Source organism: Pieris napi, chromosome 12 (assembly GCF_905475465.1).
Source record: "Pieris napi chromosome 12, ilPieNapi1.2, whole genome shotgun sequence".
NCBI classification, from domain to species: Eukaryota; Metazoa; Arthropoda; class Insecta; order Lepidoptera; family Pieridae; genus Pieris; species Pieris napi.
Window position 1 is genome coordinate 12,008,042 of NC_062245.1, and position 23,550 is coordinate 12,031,591.

At 32.7% G+C, this 23,550-nt stretch overlaps 2 protein-coding genes across 2 annotated transcripts in view; both read right to left on the reverse strand.

The window, feature by feature from the left end:
• LOC125054491 (inositol-trisphosphate 3-kinase homolog) overlaps positions 1-15,072 on the reverse strand; it is a 68,386-nt gene extending 53,314 nt beyond the window's left edge. The window contains exons 1-3 of the mRNA XM_047656420.1: positions 14,680-15,072; positions 13,267-13,368; positions 12,813-12,863 (exon numbers count right to left, since the gene is read on the reverse strand). Coding sequence (XP_047512376.1) covers positions 12,813-12,863; positions 13,267-13,368; positions 14,680-14,748 — 222 coding nt within the window. The 5' untranslated portion in view covers positions 14,749-15,072. The remainder of the gene's footprint in view (positions 1-12,812; positions 12,864-13,266; positions 13,369-14,679) is intronic.
• Positions 15,073-17,212: 2,140 nt separating this feature from the next.
• The window catches only part of LOC125054382 (rotatin-like), a 43,030-nt gene continuing 36,692 nt past the window's right edge, over positions 17,213-23,550 (reverse strand). Inside the window, exons 26-33 of the mRNA XM_047656238.1 lie at positions 23,337-23,495; positions 22,462-22,668; positions 21,240-21,418; positions 20,580-20,775; positions 19,972-20,141; positions 18,250-18,469; positions 18,062-18,165; positions 17,213-17,689 (exon numbers count right to left, since the gene is read on the reverse strand). Coding sequence (XP_047512194.1) covers positions 17,552-17,689; positions 18,062-18,165; positions 18,250-18,469; positions 19,972-20,141; positions 20,580-20,775; positions 21,240-21,418; positions 22,462-22,668; positions 23,337-23,495 — 1,373 coding nt within the window. The 3' untranslated portion in view covers positions 17,213-17,551. The remainder of the gene's footprint in view (positions 17,690-18,061; positions 18,166-18,249; positions 18,470-19,971; positions 20,142-20,579; positions 20,776-21,239; positions 21,419-22,461; positions 22,669-23,336; positions 23,496-23,550) is intronic.

A 23,550-nucleotide genomic window follows, 5' to 3' on the forward strand; every position in this document is an offset into this window, starting at 1 on the left:
TATAACTCCAAAAGTTTTAAAAAATCGTGCTACGGGACTCATCTTGCACTATTTAGAAATGTATTAATCGATGAACGTCGATGAAACCATTAAACATTATTTAAATATTTTTAACTCATAAACCAACGTAAGTTTAAACTAATTTGAAACCTCACTTTAAAATATTCTTTTAGAACGCCACGTTCGGAAATTGTAAATAAATAAATAACCGTTTGCTGATATATATTAAGTGTAAATAAGGACGGAATATTATATTCGACCATTCACTTTCCGAGCGGCTTGATCCCTTGGTTTTGCGTAGAGATTTGGGGTCGCTCTGCATCTTCTACCGCATTTACCATGGAGAGTGTTTAGAGGAGTTGTTCGGAATAAAACCTGCAGCTGAGTTTTATCATCGGACATCAAGAATACAAAATACCATCCGTATGACCTCGACGTCCGTCGTTCCACAACTGAGCGTTTTGTAAGGTTTTTGCCGCGCACTACCACTGTGGAAGCAGCTGCTTACCGATGTTTTTCCGAACCAATTCGACTTAGGATCATTTTTAGGACTCAGGCATATTTACTTTATATTGAGCACGTAAGCTAAACAGCATTAAAAGCTTTTTAATTTATTTACTTAGTATTTCAATTGATACCTGTTTATATAGCAGAATATAATAGGTTCTATTGCATAAGGCTGTTTCTGATTAATAAGAGGCACGCGCCGTTATCTAAAGGAAGACTAAATCAAACGCCTACGTGACTTCTGGCATGGACCGTTGTACCACTAATCAACTAATGAATCAATCTGATGACCGCTTTCATAATTGATTTAAAATTATTTTTTAACTATTGCCAGAGGGATTTGTTTACGTGGAAATAGAAAAACGTAGTATATAAAGATGGCGGTGGATACTATGTTTTATCATTTAAGTCGGTTGTGTGAAATATCTAGCGTAGACGTGGATGATTTTAAACTTTCCTCCTCACAAGAGAATACTGTTGTTATACATATATATTACTTATATAAATATATTTTTTATTTACAAAAATATCTACAGTACTAAACCAATACGATGATGTCCAAAATGATGTTTTAATTATCATATCAAAGAGAGAGAGAGAGAGTGTCGGAGCAGTCAGTCGGCAACGTCTTTGATAACGGGGATCTGTGCAACAGACTGGTTCTTGCCCTTGGTATCGCAAACAACCATGGCTTTCGCCGTCGCATATATCCCCTACTTTTCCCTAATATCCCCTCGTTTCTCACCACCAACAAGACTAAATCATTATATACCTAATATAGAGAATGAAGTGTATTCGTGTTATATTTTACTTATTATAAGTTTATTAGTAATCATTAGTATTTATTCATTATCTGGCTGAGTTCACAAGAGTTGCTTGCTAAATATGAGTTATAATATCTAGGTAGGTATATAGCTTTTTAAATGTAAGATGGTCGGTGTAGGTAATATTGTACTGTTCTATCGCATTAGTAGTAGCTGTTAAGGTAGAATAATGATGTGAAAAAAAATATATTTTAATTATAAAAGATTATTTAAGGTCTCATTATTTTACTTAACCGAATGTATATTTCAACACACAAATATACAGTATTTACAATATTCTTAATCTACATAGTGAAATCCAAATATAATTTCATTATTAAAATGAATAAATAGAAAACTAAAACAAATTTAAAAAGTTTAGCGAATGAACATTTTTTGCATATTTTGAAAAACCTTTTGTTGACATTTATATGTATAAGAAATTCTGCGCCAACATAAAATATAGTCTTACATATACACTATTACGACGTAACCTTTATAAATAACAATAGCTTACTAGCGTTTGTTATACAATTCCGAGCCCATTTCATCAATTATATGAAAGAGCCTGCCTCTTAAATCCTGTCGTTGCCCCAGGATCAATATTAGAACCTCAAAGTTAAACCCATTAAATAAGCGACTGACCAGAGCCGTAGAGACAATGACAGTTACCATATATTGACGTCAAAAGGATAATGTATTCAATTTCGTACAAAAACATCCAATAAATGCAAATAAATCCAGTTTTCTCAATATTATAACTTGACTGGCGCCGTGTATGTAAAATATTCTTTACACAGGTTAACACTACAGGATGTACGCTTCAAAATATTTAACTTGACTATGTTCGTATATTTATTTTAACTATTGCTATGAGTTATGTCGCTACAAACCTTTGTACATTGGATAGAAAATATAATACATAAACAATTTACATCACAAAACATAGACTTATACCTAAAAGCAGTTTCTTACAGACGTTTATATGTCGTATAGATATACTAAAGTACTACACAAAATATTCTTAAATAACTAGTGACTCATGAACTATTATTTTAATTTATTGTGTATACCAAAATTTAGGTAGGTTTATATCAAGCAATTGATCTCTTCCAAGTTGCCCGAGCATGGTACAAAAATTGTGACGATTGACGAAATACAAGAAGTGATATTGGCAGCAAAACTAAGACATAACAGGAATCGATAATCTGAATTATGATTTTACTCTAAATCCATTCGAACAGTAATTTATTGAAACACGCTGTACTAAACCCATTAAAATAGAGTTTTTGCTGAAATACTTGAAAGAACACACTTGAAGGGTAAGTCGTGTTCGAACCAATTTTTTGTATATTTCTTACATAAAGACACAAACATTTAATCCACAGGGACAGAAGTATAGACACATAGATAATATATATCGTATATATACTAGCTGACCCGACAAACGTTGTTTTGCCATGTATATTTCTAGGAAACATTTTTTTTAGTTCAATAAAAATAATAATAAAAATAGGGGTTGATCGTAGAGGAGTGAAAATTAAGGGTTGTATGTATTTTTGTATGCTGTAGCATAAAAAAATAAAAACTTTTTTATAAAAAATTGTGGTGGACACCCCTTATCCCTTAGGGGTTTGAAATATAGATAGTAGCCGATTCTCAGACTTATTGAATATGCATAAAAAAATTCATAGGAATCGGTCCAGCCATTTCGGAAGAGTATGGGAACGAACATTGTGACACGAGAATTTTATATACATACTAAGAAGGTTACAAGAAAAAATCGTCTGTCAACAACACGGCTAGTCACCCCGGGAGAAAAAGACTACAATCTTCAACTTCCCAAAAAATTAATTTATTTCCTTCTAATTATCAAGGTTTTGTGTTCTTTATGAACATGGTGGTTGATGTAAATTAAGCGAAACGTCGTAACACTCAACTTTTAATTTGCATATACATATGTATACTATATACTAATATTATAACGAGGAAAAAAGTGTATCTTTGTATGTTTATAACGAGTTATTTTAATCACTAAAATTAAAAACTACTAGAACTATATTATGTATAGTTCATAGTTAGGATATATATCCAACCTTGCGTAACTGGGACAACCAACAAATTATTGTAATAAACAAATTAAGGCAACCCAACCCAAAAAATACCTTAAAGTTAGTTTTGTCTATGTCAGTTGTCTATCAGTCTATGGCACTCAAAAATACCGGCTTGCTATTGGTATAAGAATTTCTAATCAAATCCAATCCTCACAAACGTTTCCTCTATATAATATTATTAAAAGAAATCGTTTCAATCGCGTACAAAATAATCTAGAACCTTCTCTCAACCATTGTATTTAATTCAACAGAGTTTTTTTCTTAACAATAGGTAAACATTACATAACAAATTAATTATGTAGTACATCTGACTCATGATCTTTGTCACTGATCTCATTACACGCCAGTCGGAATACAAAAGGATTTAACACTTAATTGGCGCCACGAGACTCCGCCATCCATTCTAAGCAATTTATGCAAAACAGACTAAAGGATATTTATCTATGGTCATGTATTTTGACAAGATTAGGGATCGGCTGGGAATCTTTCTAGATCTCCCGTATTTGTATTTGAAAACGTATGCATTCCTCAAAAACCACCAACGAACCTCATAGGCTCGTTTACGAATTTTATAAAAAATAAATGTAAAATTCTTAAGTAAACAAGGCAGAATGAATGAACTTAAATATTTGATTATTAAACTATAGTAAATAAAAATTTAAATCGCAAGTTAATATTATAGAATGAAGGTGCAAAATCCAGTTGAAAAGTAATTTACATTATAATCGTTTTACTATTACCTACCTATTAAAAAATGATAGCTATTCCAATTTAAAGTAGGCTGTAATATTTATCCATTAAATGTTTTCTATTCAATAAAAAGCAAAATAAAACCTATATAAGGATCAAAAAAATATAGATTTATTTTTATTTTGTCCTTTTATAATAAAAATAGAGATGAGCTACAGAATGTGTAACATTTTATTAACCAAACCTAACTTTCACCGCCAAAACGTACCTAAAATCACAACGTGAAGGATGTTTAAATGATTTGAAAATATGGAAACTCTGTTACTAAGTTTGATTGAATTCGTGCTTAGACGTTGAACAATCACAAACAAACACTATATTGATTTCTGCCTTTCCTGTTTCAACAGCGCCTTTAAGTCGTATATTTTCTTCATTTTTATATACACTTAAATAATGTATATTCCAGTAAATATAGCTAATAAGTATATAAGACGGAAATTCGATTTAAAAAAAAACGCCTGCTCGTTTTCAATAGTTTCTTTCCTGCGTCATTGCTTTTATAAAATTTCAGGAAATGCGAGAGATACTTTTCTCCTATTTATTATGTATTACGCAATTTAAGAAAGGCGAGATTTTAGCTGTCCATTGTCAAATTCTGCACATACATTCAGTAATCCTTCTACTATATGACACCTGCTGTAATTTATGTATCGGTAATGCAGGTTATTACCCTTCGTATGCATACATATACATTTAGATTGCATATTTAAATAGTTTTAAGTATTAATAATAAAATTTTTACTTAAATTATTATCGCTCTATGACTTTACTTCAAGGGCCGCGCAGGCGTTGTGGCTTGGATGCCACTGCGCTGCGGCGAGCGCCTATCCTTGCGGTAGGTATGTTTGTGATCACGTGATGATTGACGTCAATTCTGACCTCTGCCGACTATACCGGCTTGCCTCCTATCTGAAATACCCTATATATACTATGTACATACCATTCGTTTCCTTGCGACCCGTATTATAGACAAAGAACGACGCGAGATCTCCAAAATTATATCACGTTTTTATAATTGTTTAGGTACACTTTCGCATCGTTACAACGTTAGATAACAAACTAAAACGTACACAGAATTATAAAATAATTTTTGGGTATATTTTTACCTAATTGAAACGTTTCATTATTTTTTTTATATTAATAAAAGTATGTACGAAATATTGTAGGAATGTTCTATGTGAGTCGTTTCTTACCGAATGTCAACGACTTCATTCATTCGTTCTAGAAGTAATTGTTAGTTTATTTTTAAGGGATATCAAATCAATCTTTATTGATTTTTATTGTTTTTAGTCTAAGTTTGGCCATTGAGCTGTTAATAAATAAATAAATAAAAATCTTCAAACGTTTTTGAACCACATAGGTAGATGTTGACACTTATACTCATAGTAGACACTTACCTCTAATTATATAACTTAATCTGATTACATAATTAAATATATAAGCATTCTGGAGTTACAAACAGCTCCGTTACTCTGTAAAGCTTATCAATTTTAATGATAAAATCAATAAATTTATTATAAAGAGGAAATATTTCTTGGTTTGAATTTTTGTATCTAACGAATACACTCAAAAATACTGGATCGATTACAAAAATTATTTCACCATGATTCGTGAGAAATTAAACAAATGCATAATAAACTGATTAATTTTTATCATGGAGCTCGGTTCGGCTAAAGGAGCAATTTTCGAAATCGTTAGAATGTTCACCAAATACTAAATACTATGTTTGCTGAAATACTGAAACTAAAATCTTATGGTGTAAAGACAAGTACAAGTTGTATAAAACTTCTAAAAATTATCTCATCTACAAACAGCTTCAAAAGAGAATGGAGCTACAATCATTCATCTTTTAATTCTGTATCTGTTTCTTAATCATATTTATTTATTTGTGTTCTGTGCATTGGTCCACAGCACAAGCTATGTACAACGTCTGCCATCCCAAGACGCCTTCGAATCATACATACATAAATAAAAAACATTAATAACAAAGTACACTAACACCTTCAAGAAAACTTGGCAAGACATCTGAGGGAGTTGTAAACATTGCCTTGAGCAAGTTACGACGGACATTTGGTTGGCATTTATGAGGACTTTTTATTACGGGTATAATAATTAAGCACATTGACTATAATGCTCCCAAATACCAGCTTCTTCCTTTTCCTTTCCCTTCCTTTGACCAAATTCAGCGAAGGGCTAATCTCCAATGTATTACTGATCGGCTTGATTCACTCTCTCTACGCAGAGAGACTGTCTCTTTGCGTCTTCTATAAAGTGTACTACGGTGAGTGGTCTGAAGAATTGTTTGGGTTAATCCCTCCTGCCTCGTTTCAACACCACATGAGCCGTATCAATTCAAACTTCCATCAACATCACCTTGGAAGGAAGTCTTCCACAGTTCGTTTCACAAGGAATTTTGTTTTGCGAACTAGCAAACTGTTTAATCGATTCCCGGTGGGGGTCTTCCCTGAGAGATACGATCTTCAACTATTCAAAGTTACTCAAAGGCCGGCAACGTATCCACTAAAATTGGGTGTCCATGGGCTGCGATGATTGCCCTTTTGGGCGTCTCGTAGGATCGTTTTTGACTACATAATATCTCATTAGTAAATATGTAGTAATTTTAACTTTAGCCAGTCTAGATCTTCATCTGTCAAATGTGACGAAATGAGACATTGGTATTTTTACTGAATCTCAAATTAAGTAAATATTAATATCTGGAGTCTGGACTTATCAGACCGTATTGTTTCAAGGATCTTTATCGTTTTGATTACCTTACAGATACAAAACATAATATTGCAAAAGAATGTATTTCTATATTTTTATATTAAGTTGTATATAGAACCTGAAATTGTTTAAATGCAATTGTATGAATTTGAATGAAATATTGAATTAACTATGTTGGTTGGCGTAGGAGATATAAATTTAGCCAAGCCAATTGAACAAGAAATAATCAGACATGAAGGTACATGAAAAATATTTTAAGTTTATTTGATTACAAACGTAATTTAAATGAATTAACACTTATTTAAATGGATTATGATAACTTTTTATAGTCCCTTAACAATTAATTCTGATAAAATAATTGCTCTTTCCAGAGATTTCTTGTCCATTGTTTTTACCTGCTTGAGGCGACACATTATACAGTTTTTCTCATTGTTCGAGACATATTATGTTGATAAGATTATGTAACGATTACATTATGTTTTAAATTTCACTCAAGTGGAGTTGTTTTTCTGTGGCAAGTTGAACACGTGATTGTGGCCTTGAAGAAAATGAAAAATTTACAGTTCATACACGTTTAAAAACTTAATTTGAAATTTAGATCTTCAGCGACATCACGTAATAAAAACATCTAAATGTTACGAAACGTATATTTATCTTAAATCTAAATATTTTTCTACAACAGCAAAGCTTTTTACGTTCTTCATAAATACATTTTTCATAACCTGCAAACAATTTAAACAGTTTCAGTTCAGTCAGTTTTGGTTTTATTTATTGTTATGTGAAATAGTTATTTTATTAAACATAGATCTAATAATCAGTTACATCATTGCTTAGTATTATCTTTGATCATTGTTATTTTTTATAACAATTACACGTACGTTTTTCATATTTTTGTTTCTTAGCGAAACAATTTTACACGATGTTACATAGTTTATATTTTAATATTTGTAGATTAATAATTTCACTTCATATACATTATTTTCTAATAATTTGATAACACAAAAACAACTAACCTACCATAAATTTAAATTTTCTCACTAAGTGAATGTACATCTTCGAGAAATAAGGTATCTTTGAACCGAAGTAGATGATCAGCCTTCTGTGCCTGACACATTTCACAATGTTTGGATTTAAGATATATATACGTTATGCTCACGTTGTTCGTGTGCACATAGGTATATATCTATAGGTGAACAACCGTGATTCAAACGCACGACCACAGGGTTAGTCAAGCCACTAGAGTAATATGGCTATCATTTTGCAATTTTAAACTAAATATTTATTGGACTGAACCGCGTGTTCATACATTTAAATAATATATTTTCCTAAAATTTTTTTGCAAAAGTGATTCACTATGTAATTACTAAGTACAAATTATATTATTGGACGAAGAAGCAAAAATTCCGCGAGATTAAAATATGTAACAACAATTATTTCCTATTATGAATAACGCAGTATTGTTTCTTACCGCATATGGTATAAGTCAATAGTCAAATCATTTATTCCAATTTTTTTTAAAGCCTTTATTGCTGACACCCATACAATGTAATAACAATTATTTAAGTTACATAAAAAAACACTTAATTCTAACACATAAATAAAACTTAATCTTTCTTTTATTCCAATTAAATCACCAAAAATGGCAGTTTTGAACGTTAAATAAAATATAAAGATGATTCGTGTTGCCCCTTCCAAAAGGTAGTTTCGTGTGGAGAAGAATGGGCAAGAAACTCCACACTTACTCTTCTAAGTAAGTAAGTATAACAGGAGTTTCAGGAGAAAATAGTTGTTAATTTATTTCGAATATTATAATGCGGTAGACGAGAACATACAAAATGTTAATGTCCTTCCGCCTATGAGTAATCAGTATAATTTAAGACAAAATCTTAAAGAGGTACAGCGGTTACAGCTAAAGAGTGACAAACAAAGACTGTCCTTTCAAATTTGCTAGTAGGTATGTATGTATCGAAGCATTGGACTATCTAGCAGCTTACAATAAAGTCGGTGTTTCCCTCTGTGGGGCCCACGCCCCTACGGGGTAATTTAATTGTGAATTAAAATTATTTGGAATTTCAATTACAGTGATGTTTTGAAAATTTATTTACTGTGTTTCGTTAACAATTTCCTAGTAATACATTCCTAAAACCTGTTATTCAAGTTTCTTAAGTGAACAATTCAATTTTTTTGTATCAAAATAAAGGAGCATAATAATTTTAGGGGGCATGGCACAAAATAGGTTTGAAAGCATTGCTATAGACTATAATATCGCAAATTTAATGCCTAAGACTTGACATTAAAGAATGAATTAACAAAACAAACGACGGAAACACTTTCCATTTCGTTATACTTTCTAATTAAAATCATGAAATTCGAGTGAAAATACGAAATTCTGAAAGCAGTGAGCGCCGTAAATGGTGAAATATTATAATTTATTCCTAAAACACGTGTGCCGGACAAGTGATAGTAATTTAAAGTATTGATTTAGCTGAAAAAAGTTGCGAAATACACGTGATCACCATGTCTACTTACTACATATTAATGATTTGGTGGCCATTTCATTTTCTTTTTATAGATTTAGGTATTAAAATGAGATAAATTATATTTTCCATGTAAGCATTTCTTATCCGTTGATTTAAATGTACAGTTCGTTGCGCGGGATTTTCCATGTTACCTTTTTGAAAAACTTCCTTGTACGAATAGAAATGAAATAAGCTTCGTAGGAGCGTAATCGATGTTACCCTAACATTTCGAAAATAATAATTCAGTACGGCTTTATTAGAAAGAGACAGCAGTATTTCTCTGTCTCACTTTCACAGCGCAAATACAATTTGACAGAAATCTACTTAAATTTTATTAAATTCGTTTATACATTATCTTCGGCTAGTGATTTACAAAATATTAAAAATTTAATAGCACAGCCGTGCGAAGCTGGTATATGCTAATAATAACGTAGTTGTTCCTTTGAAATATTTGTTATTTGTATATAAAAGCAATAAAGATTAATGTTTAACATTTTCTTTTATATTCGAAAAGTCGCGCATCGCGGCAAGTAAACACAACTTTTAATAAAAATACTTTTAATAAGTACCGCACAACATTATATATTTTAGCTAGATTTATATTTTCAGCCTGAGATTTAAAAATTGAAGTATTCATATTTTCATATCATTTTTTTCATGAACTTTTCATTACTTTTTTTAGATTTACTTATAAATATTCTTCTCGCAAGATTTGTTTATTGTGGCTAAATATTAGGGCAAAACACGCTCTAGTGAAAAAAACCTAATATACCCTAATAACCTATGTAATTACCTTTTACGGTTATATATTTAACCTAACAATTCACTGAATTTTATGAAGCATTTAAAGCACCAAAGAAAACCAATAATTAAATTCAAACGAAATTTTCATAAACTTTCGCAGCGTAAAAGCGAGCAAACAACAATCAACGTGACCACACTAGTTTGAATAATTCCGGGATATAATCTAAGCTGCAATTATACAATCACGTGTAAGCAGAACCATAGAAAGAAAGCGCGAGCTCTCTCGGGCGGGAGCGAACACGTGACCTGCGCCCGAACACCGGTCGTACACGGTCACTCACTCCGGAATTTATTAATGCGTAAAAAAACCCATAAAAGTACAGACAATGAAATTTGTATTTCCTCCAACATTCAATTCGATAGAATTTGAATGAGGTTACTTGAGATTTATGTAAGTATTCAATTAAATCAAAGGTTATTTGGAATGTCTTCATTTAGATTCGAGTCTTACCTACAATATACCTAGGTAACACTGAAAATGTTTAGAAAATAAAAAACGGCTTAATGTAGAAACTTGCCAATACTTTTATTGTTTTTCGAAGTAATCTCCGTTCCTCATTAAACATCGTCGCATTCGATGGTACAACTTAGAAAAGCAGTGGGCCCGTTCTTCCTTAGGTGTCTCTTCTATGGCATTTTCCTACGCTTTCAGCGCATCTTCATCTTTCATCGAATACCTCGAATTTTATCTTTAGTTTTGGATTAGTAGCAACATATCCAGCTTTCATCATCTGTGACGATGTCAAATACAGCATTTGAGTCACCGCCGTTGAACTTATCTAACATTTGGCGACACTAGACCATGCGAAGGGGTTTCAGGTCGTTGGTTAAATCCATCTGGTACAATGCTTCCTGACACCTAAATGTTCGTGTAATATTTTTTTAACTTGACTCATACCAATGCCTAGGCTTGTCCGTATCTGCTGATTGGTCACGCTCTTATCTTCCTCTATCATGCGTCGCACAGCACTGATGTTATCTTCAGTAGTCGCTGTTAAAGGACGTCCCTCACGCGGATCGTCAATGAGATAGCTACATCCACGCTTAAACTCGTAAATCCAATTGTAAATAGTGGTACGAGATGGGGCTTCATTAAGAAATGCTTATCGCAGCCTATAATAGCTTTGTTGTAGAGTAAGCCCACAACGAAAGTCATAATAAATCATTGACCGAAAATTTTCTCGCAATATAGGTTCATTTTCACATGTAACAAGAGTTTAAGAATTGCCGCCAATTTACAAAAACAAATGACAAATGAATTCAAAAAAAGTTTTCATTAGCAATGTTTCTAACTGGCCCGTTCTAAACATTTTCAGTGTTACGCACACGGTAACATAAATATATCTTTTTATAGTATTTTTCGTAATATTTGTATCGGCTGAAAAGGGCAAAACTTGCCGCAGTCTGACAGTTTTCGAAATACGGAGGGAATAAAAAAATTATTGGATTTGCATTCCCTAATTGTCATTATTTCTTATAAAATCTGATAAAAGCCATGAGGCTGATTGCAGATGGATTTAAAAGAAGAAAAAAAATTGTCTTTAGTCGGTAGCGTTGTGTCTGAGCGTCGTGGCCAACAAGGAAACAGCTGGAGCGGACAATCTGTTTCCACCGGTTTTTGTCCAGCGCCTATCTTATTATAGTGAGAAGAAACATTTTGAGGACGATAAGTCTCGTGATATAACTTTATATAAGATTTCCAATGTATTTAGACGCAGTGTAATTTTGGTTAATGTACTGTGTTTATTGTTCTCTTGTATACACATTATAATAATTACTAAATTTACTATAGGTAATATTCCGTCTACGTTAGGTACATAAGTATAGAGTTATCTATTCGGAAAGCAAGTACTAACTATAATAATAATTTTATTTAAAACATCTGTATGTTTTTCAATATTGTTTACCTGAAACCGATTCCTGATACGCAAAACCTGTGTTGTTTACGATAAAATATTGAGGCGTAGATACAAAAAATGAATTTTAAATATAAAGACGCAAATGCACACGATACGTCATGTTTCGAATATAAAGATAAAAGCTGGAATAACTTAAGACTATGACGCAATTTCGAAAAAAAATGTATAATATTGTTTATAAAGAAGCTTTTGTATCTATTTAATAAACTCAAAAGCAATGCTCCATTATCGCTTAGTAACAGGTTATATTTACTTCCTAATTATTTAAAAACAAATGTTATGCCGTCCGATACCTGGGTCACTTAAATAATAATAAACTCAAAAAAAACTAAAAACTTAAAATAGCTTTATTCATGTAGGTAAACAAGTACACCTATGAATTGTCAAGTTAAATTAATTGTAAATTTACTACCAGTTCGCAAGTCAAGGGCGTAGAGTGGGTATTAAAAGAACTGGTAAGAAACATTCCGCCACTCTTTTTAATTGCTAAGTATTGTCATACAAATTGTTTGAACTGGAGCAAATCAATCCCAAGGATTAAGATCATTTAAGTATTCCTTAAATTTATAAAAAGCTTTATTGATTAATGTCCGTTTAACGAGGGCTTTGAATTTATATATATATGTAATATATATGTAGATAATTAATAATATAACACGAAAAAAGACTCACCTTTTTTGAAGCACGTTTGTCTTTCTTGATAACTTTAATGCCATTCTGAAACTGAAAACAACATACTCTTGTACTTGCTAAATATTTATATAATTTTTACCGGTAATTTATTTTTAGACAACGCCATATCTTATCAAACTGGATTTAATTTTTGCAAAAAACTTAGTATAACGAAATATAACTTGCTCGGTAACAATTTACGCATTTGATTTAAATGAAACATAACATGATTGAAGATTTTAATCAGTTTTCGTGGATATGTCTTTGTGATAGCCCGTTTTATTGCACTCAAAATAAATACAATAACAATACATTGCAACAATTTGTATTATACTTTACATATTTATATTTTTAGCTTAACAATATTAAAAGCATTTCTCAAAGAACATATTTAACAGGTTTTTGCTACATTGGTTATTACCCTCCTAATTAGAAACGGGTTCCGAATACTTACAGCACAATGGAAGCAGCTGAAAAGTGATGTTGAGGGTGAACCGGGGCTGGAAACAGGTAACACTTCAACAATTTCACAACTCGCAGTTTTGCCATTCACTACCTAAAATTACAAAAACATTGTTTTTATATATTTTCTATGGCTATGTGTTGTCGGCGGAGGTATAGAAATAGTATTTGTAAATAAAAATAGGATTACTTATTTTTGTTACCAACTCTTTGCTCCATAATTTGGTCTTTTTAAATAAATAAATACAATAAACAAAATTATACATTAGATATATAATAAATTCAATTTTATTATTGAAATTTTACGATGCGCGCACACCGTGACACAAAATTAACAGAATGAAGTTGCCCACGGAAGATGCTACGGCATTGGACATAATTTAAAAACATTCGAATAATAAAAGAATTTATGTTACACTTAATGTAAGAGAATAATAATAAATAATTAATTTTTCAAATGTAAACCGAACTTTATTGACTATAATGACTCCTTTTCCAGTCTTTGATTATTTAATTGTAATTAATTATTTGCATGCAATCAAAAACTATTTTTAATAATTTCAAAGAAGTATAACTTCTTACGCGCGTACATAAGTACACGCACCCTTTTTTTTAAATACATTAGAATCGTAATATATTAAAATCATTTAAAAAAGCCTGGCAGTAGGAATTAGATTTTCGACTGTTCTTTGTAATAACGTGATCAATGAGAATTGAAGGTTCCCCAACTGAGTTTAAATGGTTGAGGGTAGTGTTTAATCTATTGAATACTGGTGTATTATATAATACGAAATAAAGACAATATAGGGAAGTAATTCTATATGTAAAGACGTCTTCGTATTTAAAACATAATGACGTACAATAAAAATGCAAAACAGTATGTAAATTTACATCCGAACTGTTAATTTAAAAACAAAGATTGACGCACGATGCCACCTAATCTTATGTTAATTCAAAAAGTGTGGATATCAAATGTGGACATGTAGTTCATATTATTATTTGTTTTGTATTTATTAGATAGGTATCACGTCAATTCTTGTAGGCTGTTCTACGCCGTTGATTCATTACTAATTCGATTGGTAAGTGCGCTACCTTTATGAATAAATTATAATATTATTTGAATCACAAACCACATACTATAGAGCAATGTGTAGTTCAATTATTCATACATAATTGATAATTTAATCGAACAGTGATGTAATTGTTGATAAAACTATGATCTTGAGAAAAACGAAACACAGGTTGCTTGAACATGTGGATAAAAACAGACGAGCCAGGGCTGGTCATTACCAGCGTTCTTTTAAATTTTGATATTGATCTATTTTACACGAGTTGAATGCACCGATAAACAGTGTTGTGGCCTTGATTATGCGCGTACGCATGATAAGAGCCATGCTGTACTTACATTAGCACTAGCCTCGTTGTAAACAGCCGAATAACTTTCCGGTGGAAAGTTAAATGGCAAGGCGGACATATCCGTTCTAATTCACAACACAAACACTATTGGAGGGCGTAGGGACACGATCAAGTCAAGTGGCAAGTGTTCAGCAGATTCATTGTTCCTTATTGATCAACAGTCAACACATTGTGCCGCAATATCACCACGCGCGGGTGTCGGGGAGACCACTGGCGTTCCGTCGCGTCTGGACACGCACATATGCGGATTATCACGTTTTACGCCTTTAATGAGTAATGCAAACTTCCCTGTCGTTAAATTGGCCGTGTGCGCCGGTATTGGCGCTATCGGAACGAACGAGCCACTAGTCAATTGATTGCTAGCCTGCAGTGTATGTCGAGTGGACGAGTTATGCTACCGATAAAGTCTACCTACATTTTTATTAAGTATTGACGTGTTTACTTGCGACAGGTTTTTTTATTTCTGTGCGTTATTGAATGCCTCGTTGGTACTATTTTTATAATATTGTTTACTATTTACGTAATCAATGATTTAATTTGTGCACTGGGACCAGTAATTATTAAATTTGCTTGAATGGCTATTATAATTATTTATTATGAACTGCAAACTATGTCAACGTTCGCTGTTGATTCGAAAGGAGTAGTTCTTAATGGTAATTAAAATCCTTAAAATATATTGGGCAATTTGTGCAAATGAGTATACATTAGCATAAAACCTTCTGATGCTATTTTTAGTATTCATTAATGGTCAACTTCAATTAAACTTTTAAAAGGATCAATGAAATGATTCAACGATTATGAAATATATTTGGCTAGGTTTTATATATTAAAATTACAATCACGTAAGTTGGCAGTCCTTATGCAGTGAAGTCGATTTTTGGAACTAAAGTACCACGAAGTTTGTGTATACTTTGGATTACATGAATAGCTTCGCGTCATATCTCCTGTTGATGAAGTCACAACAAAAAAAAAATCACATGTCGTGGTTGACGTTGGTCTAAACTCTAAAACTATACCGTTTTTTAATAACTATATTATACAATAAATGTTATTTTTACAAATAAATAAAAAACAAATGTTTAATTTACTACATGCTAAATATAAAATAAATATTACTTTTTATTTAATACTACTATTTATGTTTGTCTGAAGTAATATATATAATATACTTAAAGGTATATATTATACAGTTTGTCCTTCGACAAGGGCCCCTAAACATTGCCAAACATGGTGTTCGTTCGCGGTACAAATCCACAATGTACCCGCTACCTTTTTATATCATCTTCCTATCTGCCTCTTTTTCGTTTCCACCACTCCGAGTCTGATTCGGTTCCAATTCTGCTTCTTCTCTCTCATCATATAACCCGTCCATCTCCACTTTAGTTGTCGGTATGTTGTGTATGAGTCTTTAAATTTTGTTTTTATTTTAATATCACTTAACTTTATTCTGTCTTGCCTTTTTATTCCTATTATACCTCTTTGCATACAGTTATACCCAGGTCTGACACCCGTACATAGCAAAATACACATATTGTAAACTTTTATCTTTTCCTTCATAGGCATTTCCAAGTGTTGCCTATTCTTCTCTTCTTTTCTCTTCGGGGATTATGAATTGCCCCTAATAAATACTTTCACTGAAGTATTCTATTACTTCATTGTGAATCTTTAATAGTTTCTCTATGTGCAGAATTTGACCAAATTTTTGTATTCAATTTTTGTATTTTTAAGTGTTCTAAATAAATTTAAAAAAAATACCTGAGGGGCAGGTATTTTATGTGGTAAGTGTATATAGTTTTAATTGATAGACTATATTATATATTTAATATATAAAATTCTCGTGTCACAATGATCGTTCCCATACTCCTCCGAAACGGCTCGACTGATTCTTATGATTTTTTAATGCATATTCAGTAAGTCTGAGAATCGGCTACTATCTATCTTTGAACCCCCTAAGTTATAAGGGGTGTCCACCCCAAAACATTTTTTGGATAAATTTTTATTTTTATATTATGTGGCTTTAAAAAATACATACAACCCTAAATTTTCCAACCCCTATTTTTTATTGAACTAAAAAAAATATTCCTAGAAATAATGTATGTACAATGTACATGGCAAAACGACGTTTGCCGGGTTGCTTATCTACCGATACTATAAGCCCCCATTCAGAAACATTTTCTTGAGCATTGGCAAAATTATTACTTAATAGAAAATTTATTTATTATTTAATTTAGAACATTGTTTCTCAACGTGGGACCCACGCCCTACATGGGGGCAATTTAATTGTTAAGGCCTATTCAAAAAATGTTTCATTAAAAAAATCCTAGTAATAGGTATCTTCCTGAAACCTACTATTTAAGTCTCTTAAGTGAACAATTCAATATTTTAATATTAAAAATGCCTAGCCATTTTAGAAAGACTACGGTGGTTCACGGCACAAAAAGGTTGGAAAACACTAGTTTAGAACGAGTCTCAATGTTCTACCAGGGTAAATAAGGACGGGAATAAAACACAGTGAGCAATTCATTTAATATTCATAATATGAGAAACGGAATTTTATTTTATAATTAAGAAAATAAATTAATAAAACATACAAATAACTAGATTTAAATACATAGTATACGTTAAAATACATTATTAATAGTTCAGTCTTTTTATATTGGCAAAACGGGGTCAATAAGCAGGACAAACAGATGAATTAAGAAATAATTTAATAAATTGCATACGTTAAAAAATTAAAAACAAGTATACGTATCCGTCCGCACAATGTGTACGTAAAATAATATACGTTCATTTAAATATTTTATGCAGTCGTTCCACAATAAAATTAAAATCACTAAATCGGTATAATTGTACTGAATAAATCAAGTTTGTAAAATATTGTACGTATACGTGAGAAGTTGCAACGCCCTCTGCGCCGCGACGTCATTGCTCCTCTGCAGTCTTTGCATCGTGGTCTGGACTGCCGTGGTGATACCAGAACTACGAAGGACTAATTTGGCCTGAAATAAAATGTATATTTTTATTAATTTCAAAAAGGAGGTTATCAGTTTTACCTGAAGTATGTGATTTTTTTAAGATGTCTGTCCATAAATTTCTCAGACATAATATGGAGATGATGTTGTTCCAAATCAGTTTAGTTGTTTTTGAGATATCCACGCATTTCTGGACAGTATAAACTAACTGAATTAAAAAAAAAAACTGAGGCAAAAAATATTTCGTTGTCTTTCATTTTTTTAAATATTTGTTAGAACTATATTTGAACATACAAAATACGTTGAATTGATAACCGGTTAACCAGCTTTTTGATGTAACCGACTTCAATAAAAATAGGGTATTGTTAATAAAATAGTTGACTAATATCGGTGGTGTACCCGATGGTTATTAGCAGCAAGGGCCCATACAGCACGGCTGGCAGAAACTATCTCGGATGTGTCGCCGGTCAACAGCGAGCCTGACAATACTTCTAGAAGATCCGCTGGAACAAAATTATTTTATAAAAATTCAGTCTCTTAGATTCCGTTTTGAAGTCGTTATATTATGAAGAGTACATTATACATACGCGATTGAAGAAATGCCAATCTCTGATGATGAGCAGCGTGGGCCAGGGAAGTGAGTAATGGGCGTGGTATGGGCCTGAGTGTGGGCGAAGACAGCACGTTAATAAGAGCCGACGCCCCATCCGCGTGTCGGCTCAGAGCCTCACATAGTTTGTACCACGCTTCGGTGTACGAGTCGTTATTGCGTGCACGTAGTTTGCAGGCGCAAGATATTACGTCAGTCTGAAAAATTTTTTGTCTAAGATAATTTACGTAAAGTTTTATTATATGATACCGCCGCCGATGGACACTCGATGCCAGAGAGCTCGCGAGTGCGTTGCCGGACTTTCGATTATTTGTACGCACTTCATGAATGAACCTAATTTGAAGTACCGTCTCGCCTTGCTTCTTGGAGACTAATTTAGACTTTCCCTCCAAATGAACGCGAAACTGAACTTTCGATATGTCGACGCCCAGTACCCCGATGCTGGGTGTGGCTCTAAGTCAAGTCACAAAGTTTTAAGCTAAGCCAAAACAACATGCCTACCATTTAAAAATATAGATATATATACGTAGATTTAAATAAACTATTGTGAAGCGGACGGTATTGAAACATTAATACTATTAAGTTTATATGATAATAAGTGGCGCTATATGATTGGCCTTTTGGCCTCAGATTATATCAGTACTGACCATTATATATACGTATATACAAGTAGGTTATCAGTCTTCGAACACATGTTAATTTTAAGGTTATGGCCTAGGTTAATTACGTAAATAGAAAGTAAACCTATTTGTGCCCATGACGACATCTCTGTCTTAGAAAAATAAATAAGGCAATTTCGGGAACAGACTTTGAGCACTTATATTCGCAAGTATGATTGTTTAATCCTGTCTTTATATTTGCGGCACTCAATGCATATATGTTAGTCAGTGAAGCGGCCAGATTGTTAGACATTTAATGTATAATTAGTATGGATTTCGGTCAAATAAACATTTTATATGAAGTTTTTGCTTGGCTGGTTTTTTTTGTCTGAGTACCACATCACGCAGAACGCCTTTTTGAACCTTATATATATATATATTATGTATTCCATCTTTGGTTACAATGTAAACAGTAAAAGCTTAAACTAAATATATGAACTCAAACCTAATTAAGACCAACACAAAATTACGGTAAGTAGAAAGATTGTAGTAAAATAAATGAATATTTTCATGAATGTTAGAAATTTTAGTTGTAATAGAGGTAGCCTATTCACTGGACTATTAAAAGTAGCACATAAGCGAGCCATAGGTACGTATAGAAGACTTTTAGTTATTTCGTTCTAGTAGGATTTGTAACTTTTAGTTCTAGTAGGTATATTGACTTTTCGTTCTAGTAGAATTACTGACTTTTAGTTCTAGTAGGATTACTATCTTTTAGTTCTAGTAGGATTTCTAACTTTTAGTTCTAGTAGGATTTCTAACTTTTAGTTCTAGTAGGATTACTATCTTTTAGTTCTAGTAGGCTTTCTAACTTTTAGTTCTAGTAGGATTTCTAACTTTTAGTTCTAGTAGAATTGCTATCTTTTAGTTCTAGTAGCATTTCTAACTTTTAGTTCTAGTAGAATTACTGACTTTTAGTTCTAGTAGGATGACTATCTTTTAGTTCTAGTAGGATTACTGACTTTTAGTTCTAACAAATAAAGGAAAATTTAGAACAAATTCTACCTCTAGTGAATGGAAACAAATAGAAATCACAGTACCTTGAGTATAAGAGACCGACAGTGCTGGTTCGGCGTGCAATGTGTGAGCACTCGCAAGGCAAGAGGCAACAGATGCGAGGCACGAGGCCGCGAAGCCTCGCGACTCACCAGCGCACACACTTCGCTCGCGAGGCTACGCCCGGACACGCAGGCGCACATGGCGCTCCAGCCTGTAATGACAAATACATTATAAAATTTCTACCTAAATGGGGCTGTCCCTTTGCAATGATGGGCGTATCAAACGTTAGCAAGTTGTTAGAGTCTATGGTACTATTTATACATATGTCAGAGCAATGGCGTCAGCTGTCAAAAGTCAAAAAGTCAAAATAATTTATTCATATAGGTAACACAATGTACACTTGTGAACGTCAAAAAGAAACATATATGAAATGCTTCAAATTTTACACAGAACGGAAGAGAAGAACTGACTGTGTCTTTGTCAACTGTCATTGTCATATGTCACAGAGCTCATAAATTAAAAACAACATAAAATAAGTCTAAAACTTAGATTACTAGATTCAAAAACAATGATTTAATCCAAAATGACGAAATGAATATTATATTTGAAAACTATTCGTCGCAATTACGGCTCGTATTTCGAAACCTACCTTTCGGATTGTCATTAGTAAATGTAAGGAGCAAGTGCATGATTGTATCCCTCAACGGTTCCGTCATCATGTACCAGGGCCACAGCTTGTTGTGAGAGGTCACGTCTTCGGAAAAACGCTCCTTACTCGGGGCACAGTCTAGCATCGAACTATTGGCCAACGTCAGAACCCAATAGAGGTTGTTTAGTATTGGCTCCTGAAAGATTAAAAATCATTTTGTAATTTATTTATTAAAAAGGTGTAATCTATTTCGAACCCCATACTTTCGGTTATTACTGTAAAATTATTTGTACGTCTATTTAATACAATTGATATTTCTAAAATATTTCTCATTACTGATCCCATTATCAATGATCATACATATCCAGAAATTTGTGCCCATATAAAAACTACTGAAGCGAAATTAAAGCTTGCACAAAATAAATTGAAATAAACTTGAATTAAATAATACAAAAGGAAAACGGCTCAAATGCGAGTATAAGAGAAAATTAACATTCCTTGGAGTAGATATATTATGAAGGGGGTTCCTAAAATTATAACTTATAATAAACAAACATAAACATCCAATTAAAGTAATATCAGATTCATATCATACTGATGGCTGTCTTTTGGATGTAACCAAAACCAAAACTTAAAACAATTATTTAAAAAAACCCTCACCGAATTAGCATTCCGAATGACATCCACAGGTTTCCCCTGCAAGGACAGTTTATCCCTGAAAGCCTGAAGAGCAAGGTTCAGCACCCTGGGAAATTGGCGATGAACCGCGTACATACGACTGCGAGGACTAACTGACAGTACTGACGCCATACAGGAACATAGGGAGGACCAGGTGTCGTCTGAAAGGAGAGATTCATGTTTTCGTTTACTGTATTAGCTAGATTGTAATCTATATAAATCTTACACTATTAAACGGCTGGACCGAGTTTAATGGATTTATTTAAGACAGCCATGTCCGCTGGTATATATATTGATACAAATACTATTATTTGTTTATTTTAAAAAGGCACACTAACGAAGCACATACAAACACTCACAGAGAACACACGACATACAAAAACTAAATACATATATGTGCATCAAAGACAAGTGTGCACAACACTACAATGATAAAAGAGAAAAAAAACGACGTTGTGCATTTTTGATATTTGGGAATGGTTAGGGAATAATTTTTGCACGAATTGCTTTAATTATCAGTATAAAAGTAATATTATTTATGTGGTAGAATACAATATTTATTTATTGCGCTATCGTACACAAACATGACAATTTATATTACATTAAATACGTCTTACGAATTTTCGATCAGGTCACGTGTCCTGACGCGAGTTTAACATTTTTTACCCATTCCAAAAAAAAGTGTACAACGCCGCTAAAGAAGTTTTCACTTCAAAAATGTTACAATAAAAATAGAAGACAAACTAGATTAAAAAATACAAAATTTAATATATTTATACTTTGCAATTATTGTCTTTATTGGTGACGGATAAACAGTGGCAGCATCTTACGCCTGAAGACATGGAGACTGTAAAATGGATCTGCTTCGCATGTACTCAAAGCGTCAACTGCAGATAGAGATCTGTTTAGAAAAGGACTGATGTGTTTCTTGTGTTTCTCTTTAAAAGGAAATTCACTTGACTTAGAACCTTTGGTAAATCTACCAAGTTATTTAAAGCTTTGTAAACAAAGATAATGTCAATCAAGTGTATAAAATATAGTATTTTTTATATTATTGTAAGAGTGTTGTATAACTTTCGTGTATTAAAATTTATTGTAACCACAGGGACACACTATACTAATGTGTCTCTTGATGAGGGACATAGCTATTGCTCCATCATCACCGAATGGCGATGATGAGGCGCCGGTTATACGGAATACATACCCTGTCTCGTCAAAAAGTTTTTCTTCTCCAAATGTTCCTTGAAGATCTCCATCAATATCTTGCACAATTCCTCAACTATGTACTCCGGTTGGCAATCACTCAAACCGACGTTACCCGACCGCACGTTGTCTATGAATGTATGTTTGTTTTCTTTGCGAATCGATTGCGCCAATTGTGTTAAGCAAAACATCGCTGTTGACTGCAACTCTGCAAATATCGTTTAGAATTATAGCTGGTGGTGTCAATCTAAACAGTTCTTTGGGAAACGCCAAGCCTTTTAAGTAAATTAAGTCTCTGTTTAGAAAAGGGGAGATTTGACACTCCTCTTCTGTACAGTTTCTCGACCACAGATCTGCCCGATCGGGTGCCTGCTACTATGTAGATGTCCTACACTAAAAAAAGTCAATTCTAATTTAAAAAGATTATAGACCATATAATATATACAGGATGTCCCAAAAAGTGTGTCAAGCTATGGTCCAGTGATAGAGCACCCTAAGAGGAACCCGAATAACCCCTGTGTATCTTTTACGCAATTTTTTTATTGGATGAATTTCCGCGTTTAAGATAATTTTTGGGTGTATCTTTGAAAATAATGAAGATACACAATTGTTTCTCTTTTCTCTTCTTTAGTTTAAGGAAGATCTTCGAATAATAATTTAGGTTTATTACATTCGGGTTCCTCTAAGGTACTCTATCTCTGGACCACCGCTTGACTCTCTTTTTTGGGATAACCTGTATACAACGGCTGCCATAAGTAACTACATAAGAAGAGACACTAAGAACTGGTGTCCGTAATAATCGATCGGTATCTAATGTCTGAGGTCTGAGATATCGAGAATAGGTCTCAGTTTAGATGAATTATAAATAAAAATTACCTATATCATCACTTTCCAAGAACTGTAAAAGCATTTCAAATAATAAATTCGAGTTGTTTTTCTTCAATTCCCACCACAAGGTGTCGCTAGCTGATGTATCGTTTAGTAAATATCCCAGTAGTAGCGTCGCCTGCGTGCGCGCAAAGATTTGGTTATCAGCTGAAAATATATTTAAAAATCTATACATAATGGAATAACATATTTACAATTTTCT